General features: G+C 59.5%; 1 protein-coding gene across 1 annotated transcript in view; it reads right to left on the bottom strand.

The window, feature by feature from the left end:
- Col6a1 (collagen type VI alpha 1 chain) overlaps positions 1-12521 on the bottom strand; it is a 31522-nt gene extending 19001 nt beyond the window's left edge. Inside the window, exons 1-3 of the mRNA XM_047565550.1 lie at positions 12508-12521; positions 10431-10561; positions 4269-4381 (exon numbers count right to left, since the gene is read on the bottom strand). Of these exons, the coding sequence (XP_047421506.1) occupies positions 4269-4381; positions 10431-10561; positions 12508-12521 (258 nt within the window). The remainder of the gene's footprint in view (positions 1-4268; positions 4382-10430; positions 10562-12507) is intronic.
- Positions 12522-25455: the final 12934 nt, after the last annotated feature.

Raw genomic sequence — 25455 nt, 5'->3', positions numbered from 1 at the left:
CCCCTCTCTCTCTGTCCCCCTCTCTCTGTCCCCCTCTCTCTCTGTCCCCCTCTCTCTCTGTCCCCCTCTCTCTCTCTGTCCCCCTCCCTCTCTGTCCCCCTCTCTCTCTGTCCCCCTCTCTCTCTGTCCCCCTCTCTCTCTGTCCCCCTCTCTGTCCCCCCCCCCGCTTGCCTCCTTCCCTCCACGCACACCCCACCCTCCTGGGCTCCCCTGGTCTCTGGTGCAGTTCTTCCTCCTCCTGCACCCAAGTCAGATTCAGGCCAGGGGTGGTCCCCTGCCACGTCCCCGCTGTCCTGGCTCCTGGGCCTGGGTGCAGGGAGGCGCTGCCCCCAGAGTGGCCGCCAGAGAACCCGAGGGGAGCGGCTGGTGAGTGGAGGCCCGCGGCCCTCCTGTGTCTGAGGGTAGAGGGCGGCAAGCCACAGCCGTCTGTTGGCTCCCGCGGGCAGGGACTTGGGCCCAGGCAGCTCTGGCCCCAGCTCCTGAGCCCCCTGGGGCCTTATCGCACTCTGCTTCTTGGCCCAGCACTGCCCGCGGGGCCTGTGTCCTGGGTGGCGCTGGGAGACGGGCAGCTGAGGTGAGAGGGGCTGGGCCCTGGAGGAGGTCAGCCTAAGGCTGGAGGGGGTTCTGTGCTCTGGAGCCCCTGCCCTGGGCCTCTGAGGACCCCTGAACCAGGTCCCTGGACCCCTGGGGAGGCCTCAGTACCAGCAGGGCCAGCAGGGCAGAGCCTGAGCTTCCCGGGCTCCCGCAGTGGGCGCCAGAGAGAGGAAATGACCCCGCAGGGTGGCCAGGTCTCCTGTGACCCTCAGGAGGGTGGAGGCTGGGGGAAGCTGCCCTGGGCAGCAGGAGCGGGCCTCCTGACCTCCGGCCCTCCGGCCCAGCCTGTGGAGAGCCTTCCTTCAGCCCTGGAGAGCAGGGTTCCGGCGGCAGGAGCAGGAGGCGGCGCAGGCTCTGGTGGACTCAGACAAGCACCCAGTGTGTGCCCGCGCCTGGCGTGGGCGTGGCCCCGGCCCGTGGCAGTTAAGCTCTGTCTTCACCGTGGGAAACCCCGTGGCCACGGAGCTCTGAGCAGCTGGAAGCGCTGAGTGGCACCCAGTGGGGGCCCTCCAGGGAGGGCAGGGCTACGGCCAAGGGGCTTTATAAAGGGGCAGTGGTGGTCAGCAGGGCGGGAGGGGACAACCCCAGGACACGTGTGGGATCCCGACTGTCCCCGCTCTGGTCTCCAGCCAGGGTGCCCTGGCCTGCGACGCCCCCTGAGCAGCGGGGACCCCTGCCAGGCCTCAGTGTCCCCTCAGAGAGGATCCAGGCTCAGGCAGTGACCCTGTGCCCAGCCCAGGTTTCCTCTATGCCTGAGCCTCACGGGGCCTGTCCACAAGCGTGGAGTGGACAGCGGGGGTCCGTGCCACACCTGTGCCACGCTGAGGCCTGCGTACAGCTGGCAGGACCGCCGCACACCACCCAGGCTGCCCGGTCCCGCACGCCACCCTTCCTGCCACGTGCTGGGCACCGACGGTCAGCAGCCTCCTAGATGCCCAGGCCGCCTCTTCCCACCCTGGAGCTGGAGGAGCTGGGTCTGCTCTGGACGGGGAGTCGCCCTGCACCTCACAGGAGGCTGGGAGGTTAGAGGTCTGGCCTTCTCCCCAGGGAAGGCCATGTGACGTGGGGAGCCACCCCGGAGCCTCTGGTGGGCATGGGCACGGAGCCAGAGCACGGGTGGTCAGGGTGCCTGGCCCCGGGGTGTGGTGCCGCACCGCTGTCTGGGCTGGGACCCCCGACCCCGGCCTCCGCAGCTCCCCATGTCTACTTTCCACAGCCTCCGCTGTGCGGTGAGCTTCCTCCTGACTTGGAAGATGACTCATAGGGAGGCGCTGTTTTCCACGGCCGCACACAGTTTCCATGGCGGCTCACTGCAGACCCCGTGGGCCCGCGGGGGTGCTGCCCAGGGCCTCCAGTCCCCATGTCTCCTCCCGTCGGGCAGCGGTCCCCCGGGTGGCTCCCCACGAGGGCCCCTGCCGTCTGCCGCCTCATTCGCTGGCTGCTGTGGACAGGTGGCTCCTGTCTTCAGCCACGGTGGCCGATGGCCAAGTGAGTCACCAGGGCAGAGCAGCCGTGGGGACGACGTCAGGCTGCCGTCCACCTCAGGCCGCAGCGCAGGGCTGCTGGCGCCTTCGCTGGCGCGGGTGCAGGACGCCTCGCCCCTGTGGGGGCACGTGAGGCCAACCTGGCCGAGCCCGACGACGCGCGCGCGCTGCGGGGACCGTCCTGCCGACAGCTCTCAGCAGAACGCGGCTGCTCACAGCAGTTTCCAGGGAAAACTCTGGGCACACCCGAAGGCTCCACAGCCGGTGCTCGCCAAGACGGGGCCTGTGCAACCGTCCGGGGGCCACGGCTGCTCTGCAGACGGCTGGCTGGCACCAGCCCAGGCACAGCTCAAGGGGCTCCTGCAGAGCAGACTGGGTGGGTCTGGGCCTGTCTGGAAGGGTCCTGGGTCCCAGGAGAGGCCCGCCCTCCCGGGCCGTGCCTTGGCCTCTCAGCGCTCCCACATGCGGCACGGCTTCAGTGCAGAGCTGTCAGCGTGCCCCGCCTCCTGCCAGCTCCAGGGCGGGCGCAGAGCCGGGCTGGCCTGCTTCCCAGGGCCCGTGCCTTGGCCGACTTATTTCTGTTCTGTTCCCTAAAAGCTGAGACTCCTGTTTTCTGGTGAGAACCAGATGTAGGGCCCTGGCTGTGCCCGTGGCTATTTCAGAGAGATGGCACAGAAAGCAGCGGGCGTGTACAGGAGCGGGGGCTGACCTGGTGCCTGTGGCTGCCTGGAGGAGTCCCCTGCTGGCCACTGGGACTGGTGCGAGGCCTCGCATCCCAGAGCAGAGGTGCTGGGAGCTTGGCGGGCTGGAAACCAGAGCAGATCCACACCAGGCTCTCCTCTTCCCCAGGAAGGCAGGGGAACCTCCCCAGAGGGTGGGCCTGTCCCACTCTGGCCACAGAGCCCCACCTGTGCCCTGACCTGGGAGCGCAGCCCTGCAGGCTCCCGTGGACAAGAAGGTGGAAAAGCAGGTGTCCAGGCAGAGGCCAAGGCTGACATCTGAGCCAGGAGCTCCTGTTCCTGGACATGGCGAGGACCGCGGCAGGAACCTCAGGGCTGCAGGCAGAGGTGCCCTCGGGAAGGGGCTCCTGGGCCAGGGGGCTGGCCACCCCAACCTGGCCATCTCACTGCCCAGGAGCTGGAGACCGCTTCCAACTGGTCCTCTCTGCAGAGTTGGGGAGCCCTGGGGCTCACGTGGCTGGCCAGGGCACCTGGGTGGAAGCCTCAGCGTGGGGTCATGGAGCTGGGCACAGCTCATGCTCACCAAAGTCCCTAGAGTCCTGGCAGGAGCAAGCCCTCTTCCTGGTCCAGAGTGGGCTGGGGGCAGGCAGGTGCCCTGTGGAGGACAGAACTGGGGTTGTGTCCAGGGGATTCTTGGGTGGGCAAGGAGCCTGGCTCGGGGGGCTCTTGGCGCAGAGGCCCTACAGGGAAGCCTGTGAGCTGGGGTGGGGACCGGCTGTGTGCTGAGTGCAGGGCCTGTCCTCCAAGGCCACTGCCCTGAGACTGGCTGCAGCTGGCCACAGTGCCCCAAGGACACTCAGGGACCCTCGGGACACCTCCTCTTCCCAAGTCTCCTCAGGGACCCTGCCTGGCACACCCTGGACTGCAGGGCTGGCCCGGGGCTGCGGGGCTGGATGGGTTAACCTTCTGCAGTGCCTCGCGGGGCCCAGTCCTGTGAAAACATCTGGCCTGCCTCTGAGCTGTGGGAGGCTGGCCTCTGAGCTGTGGGAGGGCTGCTCCCTGCTGGGGCCCAGCAGGACCCAGGCAGGGGGGCCGCGGGCGGGGGCTTCCCAGGAAGCACAGCGCAGCCGGGCTCAGAGGCTCCAGGGGTCTGGCCAGGGCGCCAGACATTCCTGGAACCAGAGTCACTTCCTGTCCTGCTGACCTGGGGGGCGGGGGGCAGCGAGGGGAGCCGCGGGGCCGCCCGGCACACTCAGGGTCTGCGTCCCAGCTGTCCTGGCCTCTGTGTGGCTCCTACTCCACAGCCTGCCTCCCCTGGGCCTGGGGCTCGCTGGGACCCGCCAGAGGTGTGGACCCTGCCCATTGGCCTCAAGCCCAGTTCCCAGCCCTCCCGACACTGGGCTGCAGCCCCCAACCGGCCAGGTCCTGGCCCAGCGAGGTGGGCGTGCTGGAGGCCGGGGGCGGCAGGCCCTCCCTGCTGGGCTCAGGCCAGGGCTTCCCTCCCCCCCACCTGGTCCTCGCCTGGACAGACCTGCTCCTGACCCTGTGGTGCTGGGCTGGAGAGCTGCCCTGGCCACACCCGACCCCGGGCCACCTCGTTGCTCAGGTCCATCAGGGCCCAGGCTGCAGGGAGACCAGGCCAGGGACCCCCAGCTCAGAGCCCCTCACCCGCTGGGCACTGGAGAGAAGGGGTGCCCTTCCCAGGCTGAGGACAGGCACGGGCAGGGCAGACAGGATCTCCACGTGGGGCCACAGCGGCCCAGAGAGGCTGTGCCCTGCCTTCCGTGCCCTGGTGAGGACACCAGCAGGCAGGCGGTGGGGTCTGGGCTGCCCAGCTCTGTCTCCTGCTGGCCGGTGGCCTCTGGTCAGGAAGCTGAAGTCCGCAAGCTGAGGCTCCCCAAGTTGGGACGAGGAGCCCCGGCAGAAGCTGGTGGTGGGATCACAGTCGCAGCCCTTGGGGCCAGGCCCACCCCTCCAGGGGCAGGGAGAGGCCGGGTGGACACCAGGCGCTGCCGAGAGGACCCACCCTTGGCCTGCTGCCCCACATCTGGTTTCCATCCCCTGGGGGAAGGGCTTCTCAGGAATGTCAGGCCTCCCATCAGACCCCAGAGAGAGTGTGCGGTGGGAACAGGGCCACTCGGTGGGACAGGGCCACTCCGTGGAACAGGGCCTGCCCCAGCCCACACCTTCCCGGGAGCCAGGGTCTGGCCCTGTGGGGTCCCAGGCTACCAGGGCTCCCACCCCGTCCAGTGGGAGCCCTGGAGGAGGCTCCCTCAGAGGCCAGGGCCTGGATGCCCCTGCCCAGAGGCAGAGGCCTGGGGCAGGTCGGTCCCGGGCTGCGTGGCCCCTCTCTGACGTGGGGTCAGCCAGGGAGGGGCGGGGTGCTCAAGGCCCGCCGTAGTGCAGACCAGGGCAGCCTCTGAGGGGAACCCGGGTCAGGAGCAGCTGGCCAGTTACCACGGGGGTCAATGGTCTCCCTACCAGGGTCCCAGCCTGGACTTTGCAGCTCAGCTCAGAGGTGGGGCCTGAGGCCCAAGAGCAGCCCAGCAGGACCCCAGTGGGCAAGGGGGCTGTGCTGACCTTGACTATGCCGTAGGAAAGCCCTGGGCAGGCACGGTCGCCAGCAAGACCCAGCCTCTGCCCTGGGGACCTGCAGTCCCTGAGGGCCCAGACAGCAGGCCGGGGCCACTGTCCAGCTCAGGGGGCCACGGGGACCACGGGCACCAAGCTGGTGGGGCCGGGAGGGCGCCTGGCTGCAGGGCCCCACGTCCTGTTTGCCTCAGAAGCAGTGGGCTCTGCTCCCAGCCTCTCTCCTCCCACCCTCTGCCCTGCTTGGGGTGGAGGAAGCGCAGGCGGGAGGTGTCCCTGGTCAGTGTGGGCTAGGGGCGCCCTCTGCTGCCCGTTGGCACTTGTGCTGGATGCACAGGCAGAGGCGGGCGCAGCCCTGCCTCCCTGCCTCCCTTGGGCTGCCCACTGGCCTGGGCCCCCCGTGGGGCCTGGCTCCAGAGCTGGGCTGCAGCACTCGGGTGGGGGATCTCCCACAGGCTGGCCTCTGTTACCTGCAAGGCCACCAGGCAGAGGTCAGCAGGCTCAGCCCAGGGACACAGAGCAGGTGGCGGCCTCTGCTTGGGGTCACCTGGCCCAGCTGCCACCAGGTCCCAGACCCACCGCACAAGCCTGCTGCCTGCTGTGCAGGGGAAGTGGCCCTGGTGCCTCGCCGAGCGTCTGGGTCGCCACTGCACTGTCCCCAGGCCGGGCCCTGAGCCCATTTCCTCTGAGCCAGGTGGGCAGCCGGCCCACAAGGGGCCCGTCTGTGAGCCCTGCCTGAGAAGCAGGGTCACCACCCAGGAAGGGTGGACTTCTGCGAGCAGCGTGCTCCCAGCCTCAGGAGGGGCTGTGCCACCAGGCCCCCCGCAGGTCAGCCCCCGTGTGCTGTGCTGGGCGAGGACAGGCCCCTTCACGTACTCACTCTTCTTCCTCTGCAGCCAAGGGCCAGCTGTCCAGAAGGCCAGTGAGGCCCCAAGGCCACAGGTCTGGGCTTGAGGTGGGCCGAGTCAGTCCCTCTGGGCCTGCCTGGGCCTTGAGTCCCTGGAGAGCAGGGCCAGCAGGTGGACGGCAGGGGGCTGAGCTTCCAGGTGTGAGGCCACGCACAGACGTGGGCCTCTAGGAAGGCCGGCAGGTGCAGCTTCCCGCAGGCAGGTGGCTCTGGGGCTGGCGGTTGGCAGACCATCTGCACAGGACACCTTCATTACGACAGACGGCCCCCAGGGCTGCTCCCGCGTCACCATTTACAGATGTGGAAACACAACCAGAGGCCCAGAGGCTGCCGGGCACCCAGAGCTGGACTCTGGCTGGCAGGGGAGGCTGGGATGCCCTTGCCAGGTGAGAACAGAGCGTAGGCGCTGGCCCCTCTGAGTGCTGCGCCTGTCACGTGTGGCGTGCGGGCAGTGTTGCCCTCGGGCCCAGGGTCCCGGTCCCTCTCTTCTCCACCCTCCAGTGTCTCAACCTCAAGTCAGGTCTGCCTCCCCATTCCTTTCTGACGCGCTTGCTGGGGAAACTTCAGATGTTGATCTTTAACCTGGCGCTTCAGCGTGGTTTGTTTTCTGCAGTGGTTTTTCAGTTGATCCTTTGGGGTTCAGCTGTGTCCCCCGTTCTTGTGCCTCTGTCTTTTCCTTCCATTTGCGTTGGCAGGCTCCTCCTGCACCAGCCGGGGAGGGGTCAGTGGCCTCCCCACCTGCACTGGCTCACACTGCACCCTCCTCTGGGGAGGCCCAGCCCCCATGGAGTACCTGCAGTGAGGCGCCTCTCTGGCAGCCCACGGTGTGTGCCAGGGTCACAGAGGCACGGGCTCTGCTGGGTGGGGGAGCCCCTGGTGCCCGTGGATCGGGCTGAGTGCAGACATCTGTGTGTTTCAAAGACACGGGCACCTGCTTCCTGACCAGAGTGGGTTCAAGCCCGGAGCTCAATGTGGGCTGGACACAACTGCCCAGTCTGCAACACATGTCCAGATGTCATGAGTGTCCCAAATGGGCACACACACAATACTAGTCAACGTCCCCCAGAGGCCCGTGTGCCAAAGGCTTGGTGGACAGTCTGTGGTGCTGCAGGCAGGTGGTGAGCCAGCAGGAGGGCTCAGGAGTGGAAGTTAGCTCCCTGGGGGCGTGCCCCAAGGAGTCACCCTCTAGGGTGCTGGTCCCTCTCCACTCAGCAAGGAATGGAAGAACAGGACGCAGAGAGAGCAGCAGCGGGTTCCTTACGAGAGCAACAGCACGGACTTCTCCAAAGAGAAGGGCCCGGGAGCCGGGAGTCTGGTGGGTTTCAGCCTGAGCTTCTCAGGTTCCCTGGAGTTTCCTCCTCTCCTTCTCCCCTCCCCTGTCCTCGCGCTCCTCACCTTATTGACCAGTGGCCCCTCTGTCCACGCGTCTGTTCAGTTTTTCTGTTGGGTCCCCGCTTAGGAGCGAGTCGGGAAGTGTCTGTCTGACTGGGTGCTCCCTGTGTCCACCAGCACTTGGTCAGGCAGGAAGGTGACCTCAGCAGAAGACCCTCCCTGCCCTCTGTGCCTGCCCTGGCGGCCCTCACTCGCCCTCCTGCCCCTCTGCGCCCCCTCAGAGGACACCCCGACTACTGTTGGGAGTTGAGGCGATGACCACTTCAGGGGTGTCACCAGAGTACCCAGGATAGCCTTCTGAGGAAGGTCTATGGTGAGTGGGCAGCAGCAGGCTGGTCCAGGGGCCAGCACTGATGACCTCCATCAGTAGACTGTTGAGGGGTGCTGGTGGAGGTCTGGAGGGACGTCCACTGGTGCTCCATTTGTAGCACTGTCTGAACTTTTATTGTCTTGAACAAGAGTAAACAAAGCAAATAAGCAAATTGATAATGTAAGGACCAAAAAGAAGAAGCAACAGGGCCACGGGAGGCCCGAGGAGAGGAGAAAACCGCGTGGGAGCTCCGCGGCTTGGGTGATCTGTTGGACTGCCCTTCAGGCCTTCTCCTGGACATTGTCTGCATGAGGGAAAGCGTATTCCCAGTGGTAGAGCTGAGGGGAGACTTCAAGCCTTCCCCAGGAAGCCCTGAGGAGACACCCGACTCATCTGTGATCTAGCTGGTGTCCTTGAGCTACAGCTGGGGACCTCTTCCATGGAGCACTGGGGCGCTCACAGGAGCACGGAACCGTGGGACCCTGCAGCTGCTACGTCTGCAGCCTAAGCTCCTTCAGCCATCGGGGCCTCTCCCTTCTGATGTCCAGGAACATGGATACCTGCTACCCAAGAGGGCAGGAGGAGGGCCTCAGGAGTTGAGCCTCTGCCCAGCCTGCTCAACAGGAGTGCCGTACGGTGAGCAGTCCTTGCCCCTCCCGACCGCAGTGTGAGCGTGGAGTAGGACAAGGCACGTTTAGAATCAGCCTACATAGTGACCCTCTAGAATTTAGAAAGCTCGAGAGCCCGGGTGAGGACAACTGTTCTGCCAGCTGGGCACTGGTGTTAGCAGGAAGGGGCCTCGATTCAAGAACACAACTCTGTGACTACTGTATACCCAGATCTCCCATCCCATCGATCACCAACCAACTTCCATCAGAGTGTAGAGTGAGACCAGGATTATCCATAGGATGATCAGATAAATCTGGTCTCCCAGCTTAGGATTCAATAAAATTTCTTCACATTAATGGAGAGGCTTTCCCGCTCCCTCAGGTAAGAATAGCCTGGACTGAAGTTATGGTGAGCCTTAAGGACATTCTAGGCCCCTCCAGCAAAAGGATCTGATATTCAAGAATATGGTGAAAGGTTCACCACAGACTGCCTTAGAGTCTGGATTCCCCCTGTGTCCCTGGAGGTGAGGACAGTAGGGTCTTCCCAGAGGAAGCTCATGTGCCTAGTGACCAGCGGTCTGTTCAGTGACTACCTTAGAGTCTGGATTCCCCCTGTGTCCTGGAGTTCAGGACAGTAGGCCTTCCCAGAGCAAGCTCTTGGGCCTAGGGTCCAGTGATTTGTGCAGAGACTGCCTTAGAGTCTGGATTCCCCCTGTGTCCTGGAGGTGAGGACAGTAGGGTCTTCCAGAGCAAGCTCACGTGCCTAGGGACCAGTGGTCTGTTCACAAGAGATTGCCTTAGAGTCTGGAATCCCCTTGTGTCCTGGAGGTCAGGACAGTAGGTATAAGGTCACCCCCCCCCCCCTTAGGTGACAACATGGCGCTGGCCAAGCTTCTCTTCCTGCTTTTACTCCTCATAACTTCTTCCCGCCGGCAGGAACTCGCACCCAATTGGTGCCCGACACCCCGCCCAGACCCCTAGCAACAAGTCTCACCCAATCAACCATTGCCCCGCCCCCAGCAACAAGGCTCACCAATCAACCATCACCCTGCCCCCAGCAACAAGGCTCACCAATCAACCATCGCCCCGCCCCCAGCAACAAGGCTCACCCAATCAACCATCGCCCCGCCCCCAGCAACAAGGCTCACCAATCAACCATCACCCTGCCCCCAGCAACAAGGCTCACCCAATCAACTCTCACCCCGTTGCATGCCCCAACCAATCAGCCTCTTCCCGGCCCTTTGTAAGTGTGTGCATTTCTAAAATAAAACGGGACTTCTCTGGTGATTAGCTTTGGACTGTGGCTCCGTGCTCTTCTTTCAGTAGGGTCTTCCCAGAGCAAACTCATGTGCCTAGGGATCAGTGGTCTGTTAGCACCCAAGATTGGCCTTCGTACCTGTTAGACAATCTTAGTCCGGTGGCCTCCCGAAGGCTCCCTTGACCCCCAAATTCTCCGGGATCTTTTCAATTACTGCCAGCGCTCAAAAAAGTGGAAGGAGATCCCCTATGTTGAGGACTTCACCCTCCTCCGTTCTCACCCAATCTCTGCTCTTCCTGCATCCCTCGTCAGGTTCTCCTCGCCTGCAAACCCTCCCCCACCGCCCAGTCTACCACCTCCTCTTTCGATCCCGCAGACGAACCACCCCCCTACCCTCGCCCACCTCCCTCTGTCCCTTCCTCTCCTTCACCTTCTGCTCCTGAGTCCTCTTCACCATCACCCTCCCCTGCCCCTAACTCCTTCAGTCCTCCAGCCACTAGGTCGTGCTCCCAAACCACCTATTCCCATGTCCTGGCACCCCTTCGAGAGGTCGCTGGACCCGAAGGGGTTATTCGGGTTCATGTTCCATTTTCTATGACTGGTCTCACCCAGCTTGAGAAGAGATTGGGCTCGTTCATGACTGATCCCACTACGCATATTCAGGAACTCCAGTGGGTCCTCCAGGCTTACAGTCTCACCCACCATGACATCTACATGCTTCTGGCCAACACCCTTCTTCCTGAAGAACGCAGGTGGGTATGGGAATTAGCCCAAGCCCATGCAGATGACACCCATCGTGTTAACCCTAACCACCCCACCGGCCCCCATGGGTTCCTGAACAGGACCCAGACTAGGAATGTAACACCGCAGCCGGAGTGCAGCTGGGAAATCAGTGTGCTGCCTGCATCGTTGCTGGCCTTAAGACAGCCGCCCGTAAGGCAGTTAATTTCCAAGACATCCAGGAAATAATGCAGAAAAAAGATGAAACCCCTTCTGAAGTTTTAGATAGTCTCACTAAGGCTCTCCAATAATATACCAACTCAGATCCCAAGACCCCGATGGTAGACACGTCCTCATGACTTATTTTCTATCTCAAAGTTACCCTGACATTAAGGCTAAATTTAAAACACTTGAACAAGGGCCTGCAACACCTCAGACCGAAATTCTGGCTATGGCTTTCAAGGTCTTCCATAACCGTGATGAGGAAGCCGAATGCCGCAAATACCAGAGATATGAAAAGGCAGAGCCTAGTAAGTTTCAGATGCTCACTCAGGTCCTTCAAGGGACCCCCCAAACACAGCGCCAGTATCATCCACAAAGTAAAAATCCAGGTGCCTGCTTCAAATGTGGAAAAGAGGGCCACTGGGCGAGAGCATGTCCCACCCCAAGGACCCCTATTACCCCTTGCCTGAAATGCCAGCAAATGGGTCACTGGGGATCAGACTGTCCCACCTCCCGAAGGGGAGCTGCGGCCAGGAACCCTAAGCTGCTCCTGGCACACAATGACTGACAGGGCCTTGGGTCCTCCTCCCTGGCCATCACTGTTGACAGGCAGGAACCCAGGGTGGAAATTCGTGTGGATGGGCGCCGTATTAACTTCCTCTTAGATGCTGGAGCCACATTTTCGGTCTTGAGGGAGTTTTGGGGACCCACAATGCCATCATCTCTCCTATTGTCGGGGTAGGAGGGAGATCCATACTTCCACTAAAGACCCCTCCCCTTGCATGTACCATAGAAAATTTCCCATTCTCACATTCCTTCCTTGTCATGCCCCAGTGTCCAGTGCCACTTCTTGGTAGGGATATCCTCTCAATCCTCAAAACCACCATCGCAATACAGCCACCGTCTTCCCCCACTCCACACTTCCTAATGGCCCTCCTGACAGATGATCCCACAATTCCCTTTTGGTCTGACTGGGCCTGGCCACTAGAGGGCCATCTGCACAACCACTTTCCTGTCCCAACCCACCTCATCAATCCTATGTTATGGGACACCCAAAGCCCCTCCACGGTCGATTGCCCTCCCGTCCGCATTCGCCTTAAAGGTCCCAAACAGTTTCCTGGTCAAACCCAGTATCCCTTGTCCACAGCTGCCCTACTTGGCCTCCAGCCTATCATACATGATCTTATAACTAAAAAATACCTTCGGCCTACCCATTCTCCCTATAACACCCCCATATTAGCGGTTAGGAAACCTAATGGTACCTACCGGTTGGTACAAGACCTTCGCCTCATTAATTCCTCTGTCATTCCTATCCACCCCTCGTCCCTAACCCGTACACTCTTCTTTCCCAGATCCCGGCCACACCTCTACCCATTTCTCTGTTATCGATTTAAAGGATGCCTTTTTCTCTATTCCCCTTGCACCCGAATCCCAAGACATTTTTGCATTCACCTGGACTGACCCAAAAACCAGACATTCTCAACAACTCACGTGGACTGTCCTTCCTCAGGGTTTCAGGGACAGTCCCCATATCTTTGGGCAGGTTTTGGCAGCGGACTGGAAGGCTTCCACTCAGCCTGCCCCGACTCCCCCTCCTGCAGTACGTAGATGAGCTCCTCCTTTGTAGCCCTTCGGCTGAAATCTCCAACGTTGACACCGTCAACTTACTCAATCACCTAGCCCAAAAGGGGTGTTGGGCCCCCCACCCAAAAGGCACAAATCTCTACAGCCACCGTCACCTACCTTGGGTTCCTCATTTCGCACGGAAAAACGGCTATTACCACTGACAGGAAACACCTCATTAACTCTCTCCCACCCCAATAACCAAGGCCGAAATTTTATCTTTTTAGGACTGGCAGGATACTTCAGGGCATGGATTCCAAATTTCTCCCTCCTAGCTAGACCATTAATGATATGGCAAAGGCCCCCAGAGCGAGCCAGTACTTTCAACCGCTGGACGGCCTTTTCAGATGCTCAAACAAGTGCTCCTTCGAGCCCCGGCCCTTCATTTGCCTAATTTATCCAAACCATTTCTCTTGTATGTTCATGAAAAGGGAGGCCAAGGTTTGGGGGTTTTAGGACAAGAGTACGGCCCCTCTTTTGCCCCAGTAGCCTATCTTTCTAAACAGCTAGATCCCACCATTAGAGGGTGGGCACCTTGCCTGCGAGCCCTAGCTGCCAGCCAGGTCCTCCAGAAGGAAGCTCATAAGCTGACCTTTGGGTCCCCTCTTACCATTCTTTCGCCACATGACCTGAAGGATCTGCTAACCTACAAGGGACTCCAGTCACTCCCCCTCTAGGGTGCTTTCCTTACTTGTGTCTCTTCTCCATAATCTGGCAGTATCCTTTAAACCTTGCCCTCCATTAAACCCTGCCTCTCTGCTCCCGACCTCCCCTCCCCCGGCTGATTTCCCCATACACAGTTGTACAGAAACCTTAGAAACCTTTTTACCCTGTCCGCTTCAATCTCCGAAGGCCTTTTGCCACATCCCGACCTTATTTGGTTTACAGATGGTAGTTCGTTCATGCACGATGGCACACGGAGAGCGGGATACGCTGTCGTCTCCCATTCAACAACAGAAGCCAACCCTCTCCCACCAAACACTACTGACCAACAGGCCGAACTTCTGGCAGCTATTCGAGCCTGTGAATTGGCAGCAGGAAAAGCTCTGTCCCTCTACACAGATTCCAAGTATGTTCTTCACACTTTGCTGTCCCATGCTGCCATATGGAAGGAAAGAGGCCTACTAACATCCAAGGGCACTTCTGTTACCAATTCCAAACTTATTTCTCACCTACTCAGGGCTGCACAGTTCCCTCCAAGCTTGGAGTCACTCATTGCAAGGCACATCAATCTGACTCCTCTCCCATCAGTCGGAAACTCTAGGGCTGACCAGGCGGCATGGGCAGCCGCCCTAAAACCCCAGACTCCTCCACTGTGCTCATCCTCGCCCCCTCCGGCGATATGCAGGAGGAAGACCATAAACACCCTTTCCACTTCCTTCATTCCCTGTTCCACCCTAGCCCCCAAAGCCGGGCAGCCTTCCTCCAGTCTTTCTTCTTCCTCTCTGAGGTCGACAAAGCCCTCTTGCAACACATATCCTCGACATGTCGCATCTGCCAGCGAACCAACACCAAGACACCCTTGCGGCCCAAACCTTTTCCCTCTCACCAAGCCCGCGGGCACACCCCTGCGGCAGACTGGCAAATTGACTTTACCAACATGCCCAGGGTTAAACACGTAAAATATCTGCTGGTCCTAGTGGACACCTTCTCTGGTTGGGTTGAGGCCTTTCTCACCTCCAATAAAAGAGCCTCTACAGCAGCCTCCACTCTGATGACTCCAATCATTCCTCGATTTGGAATGCCCACCTCGATCCAGCCCGACAATGGCCCGGAGCTCACCTCACAGGTCACCCAGTCTCCCACTCAGGCTCTGTCCTTTCCCTGGCATTTCCATTGTTCCATTTATCGCCCACAAGCATCAGGGAAAGTTGAAAGAACAAACCGAACTCTCAAAGATACCCTTACAAATCTCACCATGGAGTTAAGTATGGATTGGGTAAACTACTTCCTCTGGCCCTTCTCCGCCTGCGGGCTCTGCCAAAGAAGCCCTCACTCCTCTCCCCCTTTGAGATTATGTACGGCCACCCCCTTCTTCCCCCTGGCATCTCACCAGAAGCCTGGCCCCTTCCCGAGAACTGTGCTCTACCCCTTCTCTTCCACCTCCAAACTGAATTATGGAGGCACCAAGACTGGCTTCTCCCTGACCCCGACCTCTCCCAGGACTCCCTCCCTCTAACACCTGGTCAGTTGTGTACTACTGCCCCGGGGAGAGAGAGACCCCCTCGAACCAAAGTGCGAGGTCCCAACTTCCGTGACCTTGTGTACTCCGACAGCTGCCAAGCTGCCCTCCCTAACAATCGGCTTACTCCACGGATTCATATTTCCAGGCTAAAGCCAGTCTCCAGTTCCCCGGGCCCTGAAGAAACTCACCTGGAGTCTTTGGTGACATCTTCCTGCGGACCTCAAACAAAATACTCTTGCTCTACCTCTCCTTGTAACCCCTTAAAGCTTCATTTTTCCCGCGTCTCCCTTCTTGAGCCAGTTCCTGAACATGATCCATGTTAGTCCAGCCCTAACCCCTATCCTCCTACCCCTTCTCCTTATGCCCCTCTTAATAACCTCCAGACCTTTTGTGTGGAGATTTGAGGTGAGGCAAACATGCACAGAGAAGAACACCAAGACCACCTCCGGCAGCAACAGCCGACGGTCCCCTGATGGGTTGCTCTGGCGTTATTCATATCTCATTTCCCCTGACCACCAAGCTATTTCAACAGGCTACCCACCCCTACCTGTCCTTTTTATAGGATCAAACCCGAGATTACTGCAGACGGTGGCCTGACACCTACGGAGGCTGCCCATATTGGTCTTGCAGGGTTCATGATGCCTTTTCAGGACAGCTGAACATAGGCATCTTTTCCTACATTAGCAATGCCCACACCTACAATCTCACCATCAAGGACTCATGGGATCCTCGGTGGGCTTTGGGAGTAACTGCTTCCGTTTACTGTAGCGGATATTCTCGCACTCCCTGTGGATCCCTCCACATAGCGGGAATATGTCTCCATAGGCACCCAGGTGTCTCAGGGATCCTCTGCCATCAAGCATTCAGAAAAAATCATCATGCAGGCCTTACAAAATTCCTCCTCCTCCTCCGGCTCGTTTTACTCCTGGCTTCAGAGACTAAAAGACACCATTGTTCCTCAATCGCACCTTTCCAACTGTTAGCCCTGCCGATTGTTTTCTTTGCGCTTCTCTAAACCGACCTCTGCTAGCTGTGGTTCCCCTAAAAGCTACAAGCTACACATTCCCTTCTCAGGAGTCTTCCATAAAACATTTTCCTCCATCGCCTTGTGGGAACCTGAGGACATCACCCCCCACTCACCTCCCCGAACCTGCATCTACAGAACCCAAACCCAAGCTGCTCCTTCCGTGGCCTGTCCATTAACATCACTCTTAACAATACTACTTATGCCCAACCTGGACATTTCTTTTGGTGTAACAGAAGCCTCACAAATGTCCTCTTTGAGAACTTAACCTCCCCTTGTGTCCTTGTTACAGTTGTTCCACAGTTAACCCTTTGCAGCAGCTCGGAACTTCCGTTCCTTATGTCCCCACCCCCACGTGCTAAGCGCGCAGCTTTCCTACCCATACTGGTTGGTGTTTCCTTGACCACTTCCCTTGCTGGGACGGGTCTATCAGGAGGTGCCCTTGCCCACTCCTTATGGGCCGTTGAGGATATCAACACCTGGCTGGAGAGCGCTCTCTCCTCTACTGCCTCCTCCCTCACCTACTGCAAAAGCAGGTAACCTCCCTGGCCCAGGTGACTCTCCAGAATCACTGGGCTCTGGACCTCCTTACGGCCGAAAAAGGGGGAACCTGTGTATTCTCAAGAAGAATGTTGCTATTATATTAATGAATCCGGCCTAGTGGAACAAAATAGAGTCAAATTACGTAATTTGGCAGCAGACCTACGAAGATCCCCCCAATTCCCCATCCTCTTTGTGGTGCCAGTCTCCCCTTCTAACATGGGTACGGCCCATTCTAGGGCCATTACCCATCGTTTTTCTCTCCTGTGTCTTAATACCCTGTATCAGTAAGTTCCTTCAGAACCAAGTGGGTAAAATCTCTAACCCGGCTTTTAACCAGCTTCTCCTCAGGAATTATTAGCTACTGGCCACAGATGAGCCCAGCGCCTCCTCTCGGGAACACCTCACTACCTGTTGAGGGAGCTGTAACCAACCTATGGACCTCCTTCCTAGCGGCCCTCCATTAGGACACCTGGCTCATTCCACCCGAGGCCACTACAAGGGACATTCACCAACCTCACCCCCCAGAAACCTTCCCTTTTTTGGCCTTCTTATGGGGCTTCTTTACCATGTTCCTCCCGATTCCCCCACACCGTCCCTGACTCCACCCCCATTCAGCAGGAAATAGCCAGACTGAGCAACGCCCCTTCCAATATAAAACAAGAAAGGGAGGAACATAAGGTCACCCCCACTTAGGTACCAACATGGCGCTGGCCGAGCTTCTCTTCCTGGTTTTACTCCTCATAACTTCTTCCCGCCAGCAGGAACTTGCACCCAATCAGTGCCCGACACCCCGCACCGCCCCCAGCAACAAGGCTCACCCAATCAGCCATCGCCCCGCCCCCAGCAACAAGGCTCACCCAATCAACTCTCACCCCGTTGCATGCCCCAACCAATCAGCCTCTTCCCGACCCTTTGTAAGTGTGTGCATTTCTAAAATAAAACGGGACTTCTCTGGTGATTAGCTTTGGACTGTGGCTCCGTGCTCTTCTTTCAGTAGGGTCTTCCCAGAGCAAACTCATGTGCCTAGGGATCAGTGGTCTGTTCGCCAGAGATTGGCTTAGACTCTGGACTCCTCCTGTGTCCTGGAGGTGAGGACAGTACGACCTTCCCAGAGTAAGTTCTTGTACCTAGGGACAAGTGATTTGTTCAGAGACCACCTTAGAGCCTGGACTCCTCCTGTGTCCTGGAGGTGAGGACAGCAGGGTCCTCCCAGAGGAAGCTCATGTTCCTAGTGACCAGCGGTCTGTTCAGAGACCACCTTAGAGCCTGGAATACTTCTGTGTCCTGGAGGTGAGGACAGCAGGGCCTTCCCTAGGTACCAGTGGTTACCCCTCATCCACATCTCTAAGATATCCAGTCCCCCTCGGTCACCTGGTTTGTCTCTTTACGTAGGAATCCCGCTGGCTGGGGAGTGACCCCTGTGATTTAGTGACCACTCCTTTCCTTTCTGTAAGATTGAAAATTGGAGTGAGTAGCAGGCCCTGAGCAGGGGCCTGGGTAAGATGGGTCCTTTTTTTTTTTTTGGCAGTGCTGGGGATCGAATTCAGGGCCTTGTGCTTGCAAGGCAAGCACTCTACCAGCTGAGCTATCTCCCCAGCCCAAGATGGGTCCTTAAATGTATCAAAGGCTTTCCTGGCCTCTGGAGTCCAATTGATAATGGCGGTGAATGTCCCTGTGCTTCCTTAAGGTATCAGAGTTGTCTCGCCTTCTCCCCGTATGCAGGTTCCAGCCCTGAGTTGCTCTGCTGTCTGAGGAAGGGGACATGAGGGTACAGGTTGGAATCTTTCTGGGCCACACTTTAGAGTTCCACCTTCCAGTGTCATGTCCAAGTAACCCAGGAGGCACAACTGAGCCCTCCCCCCGAGACTGTTTTAGGCCATCCACCTTCTGAAGGAACATTCTGTCAGGGTATGACCAGCCCATGTGGCCTTGGGCCAGTGCTGCCCAACAGGTGGACCTTGTCTTTAAATCCCTGGGGGCGCCGTCCAGGTAGCTTGTCCTGTCTTACAGTAGGAGCCTCAGAGGCAAACCCAGGTGGGTTCTTTGGATGTAAAGGAATTCAGAAAAGGGCCCCCTTCAAATCTAGGACAGTCAGGTGGACAGTCCCCTGGGGCTCTGGGTAAGGAGAGTGTGTGGGTTAGGGTGAAGGGACCACGCTTCATTGATTATGTGACGGTCCTGAACTAACCTCCTTTACGGGGCCCTTCGCGACCCCAATGCAGAGGCATTTCAGGCTAGAGCACCCTACCAAAGCCCCCTGGGTCAGACTCAGTGCAGCAGGCATCAGGTGTCAGTGATCCTGTTCTGGCGGGAAAGTAGAAGGACCGTAGGTGGATCTCAACGGGGGTGCCGTCTGTGTCCCCAGGTATTGTCATCTGACCACTGCGGGGGTCCGTGCCCCCACTGTATTGTCATCTGACCACTGCAGGGTCCACTCCGTCTCTGGGGGCAGGCAACTACGTTCCCCAGGCAGCAACGTCTACTTGGCCCTTTGCTGAGACCATAGGTCTCCTAAGATCGGGTTGGGGTCCTGGCGTAATGAGAAGGTGGCGGGAGTGGAAATCACCCCAGGGACAGGCAGGAGGCTAGTGGAACTGCTCAGGAGCCCGGCCCGATTCGCCGTGGGACCTGGTCCAGGCGGGGACAGGACAGCACTGAGAATCACGCGCCCCTGTGGAGAAGGAAGTTTATCTGGTGCCTGCCCATGACCAGGCCTACCCAGTGCCTCAGGTTGGACCAGTCCCGGGAGCCATCCAGGAAGCCCAGGACCATCCCTGGGAGCTGGCAGGTGGTGGCCTTGGTTCCCTGAGATTCCCAGGACATCTGCCTTCCAGTGGTTCCCCTGACACAGAGGACAGGTCCAGGAGGCATTGGGTCAAGAATCTGTCCTCAGGAATGACCTCCTGTGACCCTGGCTCAGGCTAGCCTCCCAGACCTCTGCAGAAAGGTCACCGGTGGCTCCCTTCCCCGTGGAGTCGTGGTGGCCAGCTGGGCACAGTGGCCGGCTGGGCACAGTGAACACCTTACCTCGAGTCCCCTCAATCCTCCTGGCGCACGTGTACAAAATGACGTCTGTCCCACCATCTCTATCTCTGGTCACCCAGTCCCGTCTCGCCCCTCCACAGATCTGGAGGGGCTGCCTGGCCTGGGAATCAGACTCCATCAGAGGGGACCGTGTCAGGCAGGGACTGGCCAGGCTTGCCCACGGCCTGTGGTCCACGTCCCCGATATTTCTTTTTGTAACCCAGGCTCTGCAGCTCTCACTCCCAGAGAGCAGTGATTCCCACCTTATCCTGTCGACAGGGATGGACTCCGCGTCCTGGTGCCTGTCCCACTGCTCTGCCCCAGAACGCTCTCCCACCATGACATCCTGCCTCGCCTTGAGCCCAAGCAACGGAGCCCGCCTTCCGAGGACCGAGACCTCTGAGCTGAGCCCCAAACAAACTTTTCCTCTAAAATTGTTGTTGTCAGGTCTGATCTCTCTTTTCACATCAGTGAAAAAGCCGCCTAAACACCTTCTAACAGTCACTGGCTCTAAAAAGAAATTAGGGCCTCCAAGCTGGGCCCTTTAGAAAGGGACTGGTCAGGGAAGCCTTTGCACTAGCACTCAGGGCAGAGCCAGCAGCGTGCACACCTGACGGCTGCATCCCAAGGAGAGCGAGGGCACAGGAGCCAAGCAGGATGAGAAAGAGCGTTCAGAGCAGAGGAGGCGAATTCGTAAACCAGCCGAGTTGCTGAAAAGAAAAACAGCACAGCTAATGAGCCTCTAGCCCTGAACCTGTCAAAACAGACGACAAAGGGGCGAAGCAGGAGGAAGCTGCTGGCCTGCACGGGCACCCAGCCAGCGTCCCGCCTGCGCTGTGGGGGCTGTGGCCCCGTTTGGAATGGGCCAGGCCGGGCCTCCTCCTGCCTCTCTCTTCTGGCCAGGTGCCTGGTTTGCCCCCAGGGGCTCCCAGGACAGTGTGCTCCTCACCACAGGTCCAAGAGCGCCGCCCACTGGTCACCGACAGGGGCCCCCAAAACTCGGAACCAAGATCGACTTTCCTCTTTGCAGGTTGATCACCCTAGGTGTTTGTCATGGTGACGGAAAGCCAGCGGACAGTCACAAATAGCCAGCCCGGGTGGAGCAGGTCCAAACAAGCCAGCTTCCCTGGAGAAACTGGAAACTGGTGAGGTGCCCTCTCCTCGGGGTGCCCCTCCCCAGAGAGACCTGTGCCCTCGGAGACTGGAGGAGCACTCTGTGCGTGGGACCTGGCCAGCAGGCGGGCGGCTGCAGGGGACAGGCTCCGCTGAGGCGGGGTCTCAGGCCCAGGAGAGGGCGCGGGCCGCTCTCGTCATTGCTAGCCCCCGCACGCTGACGCCACGGCTTTTCTCAAGCAGAATGAATGTGAGGTGAATTGACAAGTCCAGCAGGTGAGGGAGACTCCGTTCACTCCGCAGAAGCGCAGGGAGCAGGACGCTGCGGTGCCAGCGCACGGAGGGACTGACCGTGCAGAACACCCTGAGCTGTGACCTAAAAACGGCTAAGGCCACCCGGCCCCGGGTATGTTTTACCACAAAAAGTCACTTTCTAGAGCCTTCTAATTGAAAGTGGACTGAGCGCCAGGGTGGCCTGTGGGAAGTGCTGAGTCGGCTCCTTGGCGCAGTCTCGGGTCCCAGGCACTGTCTGGGGGGCCGGCGCCCCGAGTGGTGTGGTGGGCGCGGTGTGGGGAACAGCGCCGGCAGGTCCTCCTCCTGCTGGCTGAGGCTGCGGCATGGGCCTCCCCTGCCTTGGCCCCGACTCCACTCCAGGGCTCCCTGTCCTCGGGCCTTTGCCTTGGGCCCAGCTGACCCTGGCGCTTCTGGGTCCTTAGCCCCAGGACCATGGGGCTGGCCCTCCACGCCCCGGGCGCATCGCCAAGGTGGGCCTTGCTGGCCAGGGCTGTGCTGCTGCCTGGATCCCGACACGGCCCCACAGCCGACTCGGAGCTGCTCCTGTGATGGGCCTCAGCCTGGCTCTCGGGCCGTCACAGAGCTGACCACACTCGCGAAAGGCAGAGCTTCCTGTGCCCCGGCCCCCAGCCCCGCACACTGACCCACAACTGGCCAGACGGAACACACGCCACTGGGGCAGGTCTGAAGCCGATTGGTGACATCAGGCTATTTCTGCACGCCACTCAGTCTGCCGTCTAAAGTGCTGCCCACCCAGTGTTGCCCGGAGTCCCAAGAGCTGGGTCAGGGTGCAGCCTGACTCGGGTATCATTCTTTGCTCCTAAATTTGTCTAAATGTTTTCCTTTAGCAGTTTGGCATCAGAAATGGAGTCTTAAGTGGATCCCAGGAGCAGTGAGTGCCCAGTAAAGGGGCCCCCTGGCCGGCCAAGTCCACTACTTTCCCCAGCAGCTGGGGTCAGGGGTCAGCTCCTGCTTGAGTCTGAGCTTGCTGGGTGTGTTTGGAGCCCCCCGCTTCACTTGAGATATTGCCATTGCTCTGAGTCCAGGATCTGACTGGCTCTGACAATAACAGGGCGGAACTCTGTCCAAGGTCCCAGGCACACACCTTCGAGTGGGTCCCTCCAGATCTAAGGCGTCGGGACACTGCAGGTTCTGGGAAACCTGCTGATTCTACGTATAAGAATCAGGGCCAGAACCTGCGTACCTTTGGGAGAGCAGGCCGACTTCACTGAGGACCACCTTAGACAGCAGTGGCCGCTGTGGGCAGGCGCAGCCTGTGTGACACTCTTCTCCTATGGGCTGTGCTGTTCAGGAGGGGCCCAGAGGCACAGGGCAGGGGTGTGCCCCTCAGTCAGCGCACAGAGGTGCCTGAGAGCTGGGTGGACCAGGCCTGCCTCTCTAAGATTCCTTACAGAAGGCAAACGGAAAGCTCAAGTCTTATTCTGGTATTTGTTGGTCAAAAACTTTGCCCACCTGCGCTAACCAGCTTTGTTCATGTGACAAAATACCTGAGAAAGTCAGCTTGGGGCAGGAAGATTTAAGCTGAGCTCACGGTTTCAGCAGTTCCATCCGGCGGTGGGCTGGCTCCATAGCTCTGAGCTACATGGAGGAAGGGTGTGGCGGAGGAAAGGTCTCATCTCAGGGCAGCCAGCAAGCAGAGGGAGAGGAAGGGGCCAGGAGGTCCAGTCCCCAGACGCCCCCAAGGACCTCCCGGAGGGGTCAGGTGGTCCATCCAGCTGCGAATCCACCCTGGAATAACCCGCTGCAGAGGCCAGGGCCCTCCTGATGCCGTCACTTCCCAGGAGACCCCTCTGCACACTGCTGCCCTGGAGTCCAGGCCTCCAACACACCAGCCTTTGAGGACCTTCCAGTGCAAGCTTAGTGGCATCTAAGCGGCGATCTCATTCTATGGCCAGAAAAGCAACGCGGATCCAGAGTGCTCCGATGGTGGCTGAGCCTGTCAGTGCGCCCGAGCTCCTCAGGACTGGGAACAGGACCTGTCCACTCTGCTGCTGTCTGCATCAGGCAGCGCGTAGCAGGGGTGTGGTGGGAGTACGTGAAGATTTTCTGTCTCCTTGTATTGCCAAATTAAATTGCAAGAGTTCTACTTCATCAGCTTTAAGAAAAATCAGGGCTGTAGAAATAGTATTTTCTCAGGAAGACGGGAGCCGACTCCAGGGCTTTCCAAGTGCATGTGTCCTGGAATCTTGATAGCTGTCCATGATCCCAGCGGGCTTTGGACTTTCCAGACGTCAGGCTGTAAGAGTCGCACATTCCGATTCCTCATTTAAACCCAACAGAAGGCAAAGCCCAGAGTGAGGGGTTTGTGGTCAAAGCAAGTTTGAAACGGAATGAGGAAACAAGCTAACCCAACAGCCTGTGGACAAGTCCGTCCTTGGTCTGCGGCCACCAACCTTGAAAGGATCAGGCAGCAGGGCCTCGGGCAGGTGCTCTGGCTTCCTGCTGACTCTGCAGGAGACCATGGTGCCCCTCACGCTTCTGCCCAGGGGCGTGTGGTGGCCGCACAGCAAGGGAAGCCCAGCTCTGCAGGAGCAGAGAACTCGGGGCCAGAGGGGCCAGTGGGCCCAGGCTCTAGGAAGAGGCACTCCTCCCAGCCTGGCATGACCGCAAGGAGGATCAGAGATGGACCGTGGGGGTCTGGGCTCTCCTGCTGAGCCGTCCAGCGCGTCTGGCCCCAGCCTAGCAAGGCAGAGTGCCGAGAACACAACATGGGTGGACCTCAAAGGTGTGTGGGCAGACTCGACCCCAAAGGCACACAGGACCAAGCAAGCCCACCTTCAGGAGAAGCCAGGCACCTGAGGGTGGGCCGCGGGCAGGGCAGGTCAGGCCTTGAGGGGCAGAGCCGGGCGCTCTCGGGGGCAGACCCTTGGAGCCCCCGTGGTGGCTCACAGAGCCTCGTATGAAAACCGAGAGATTCGAAAGCCCGTGTCCCGAGGAAGAGTGGCGAGGGCTGTGGCGCACTAGTGGACTCTTGCAGGACGTGGGCGGCTGAGCAGGCGCCACGCAGGGCGGGGGCTCTGGACAAGAAACCAGGGAGAAGCAGCCGTCAGCACAGCCAGGAGGCGCTCTCGCTGCTCCGTCACTCGGAAGCCCCGGGCGAGGGCGGCCAGCAGGATGTGCCGGGGCCCTGGGCACAGGAGGGCTGCCTGGGAAAGCAGGGCGGCCAGCAGGCACAGGGCGGCCCAGGCGCGCAGAAAGGATGGCCAGACTAGACGGTGCTGCTTCCGGGGCAGAGGAGGCCGCAGGAGTGTCAGAGACCACAGGAGTCGACAGGGGTCACGCTTAACACGTGACGGCTAGCGTGTAGCCTAGAGGGAGAGCAGTCCGTCACCTCGGCCAAAATAGAAATGGAGCACGAGATAAAATAGCAGAAGGTCTAGTGTCACAATAGTGCGCTTTCCACTCAGGACCAGAAAAACCCACAGAAGCCAAGATCTCAGTAATCACTCTGCTGGAGACTCAGGTAAGCTAAGAGGAAAGTTGGAAATGAGGAACGCAGGCATAAGACGCCAGGCGAACACCCGGAAGCAACTGGTGAAAGCCGTGTCTGCAGGACAGAAAGCGGGCAGAAGGCATCTGTGGGCAGACGCGGGGGCCACGGGGACACGGAGCAGAGACGCCCCACCGCGCGCACCAGCCCAAACAGGGCAGCGCCAAGTCCCGCCCAACTCGAAGCAAGCCGAGTGGAGAGCCAGCTGCCTTCCTGGGGGCCAGCAGGCCCTCGCTGCCCGCTCGGCCCCCTCAGAGCAGCCTGCACTCACCTGGGGTTGTTTGGTGCCCGGGGCCCCTGGGGCCTCCCTCCTCCCATTTAAGGAGCTGGTGACTAAGTTGCCCCCCCGCCCCGGGTCATCTGGGACCATCGCCTCGTGTTTAGGTCAGAAGAGCAGGAACCTTGGTTGATTTGCAACCTCAATACCCCGTGTAGCATGAGAGTCCTAGGATTCATCCAGGGATGGGAGGTGACGTCCTGGGACGCTCTGCCTCCCCCATGGACCAAAGTGGAAGAGAGTAAGGGAGATGGGGAAGACCAGGCCGCGTGGTGACCAGTGGATGTGAGACGTGGAAGTTCACAGCAGGTGAGCAGAGGGCACATCCCTTCCAGAAGACACGGGACAGCCACGGACGCCACAAGCACTGGTCACCGAGGGTCAGTGCCAGGGAGGTCGTGAGTGCCTCCCATAAGCAGCACACCCGGACGTTAAAGGAGCTAAGAGGTGTGGACATTCAGTAGGTACGAGAACCTCCGGGCCAGTGGAGATCGTGAGGGGATGCAGGACGGCTGGAGCCGAGTTGACACATCCAGGCTCCCGGACGGCTCAGGCTCTGCCTTGCACCTGCAGGGTGCCCTGCGACTGCTCCAGGGCAGCCGGCCACCTCCCGTTGGGCGCTGGGCCTGGACAGTGGTGTGCGTTCCTCCTGCCGCCGTTCCGGCTCTGCTCCGGATCTGCAAGAACCCCAGGAGCCCTTCACTTGCCCAGGACTTCACCTCTGGCTCGATGCGTGGCCTAGAGGAGCTGTCCACGCGTCCAGGATGCAAACAGTGGGAAGCGGGCTGCAGGAGCAGACGGAAACGCAGCACCGCCCAGGGGCCGCGGGAGCCGCACAAGGAAGGACCAGGCAGTCTCCCCAGAGGATCTCGGCTCTTTTAAAATGGACCGGAGAGTACGGAACACCTTCTTTGTGATTGTCTCTGCTCCTTTTCTCTGAAATTAAATTTTTTTTTTTTTAAACACGACTGTTTAATTTTTATTGACAAGGTTTGTAAGAATAGATATTTAAAATCAAAGGCCAATTTTTAGGTCTCATTTAGTTGTTTATTCCATTCACTTTTATTAAGTATACCTTTCCCTAATGTCTTTTATCA

The sequence above is a fragment of the Sciurus carolinensis genome, chromosome 9 (genome assembly GCF_902686445.1).
Source record: "Sciurus carolinensis chromosome 9, mSciCar1.2, whole genome shotgun sequence".
In the NCBI taxonomy this organism is placed as follows: Eukaryota; Metazoa; Chordata; class Mammalia; order Rodentia; family Sciuridae; genus Sciurus; species Sciurus carolinensis.
The sequence above is the reverse complement of the archived record's forward strand: the minus strand, read 5'-3'. Positions and strand labels throughout refer to the sequence as shown.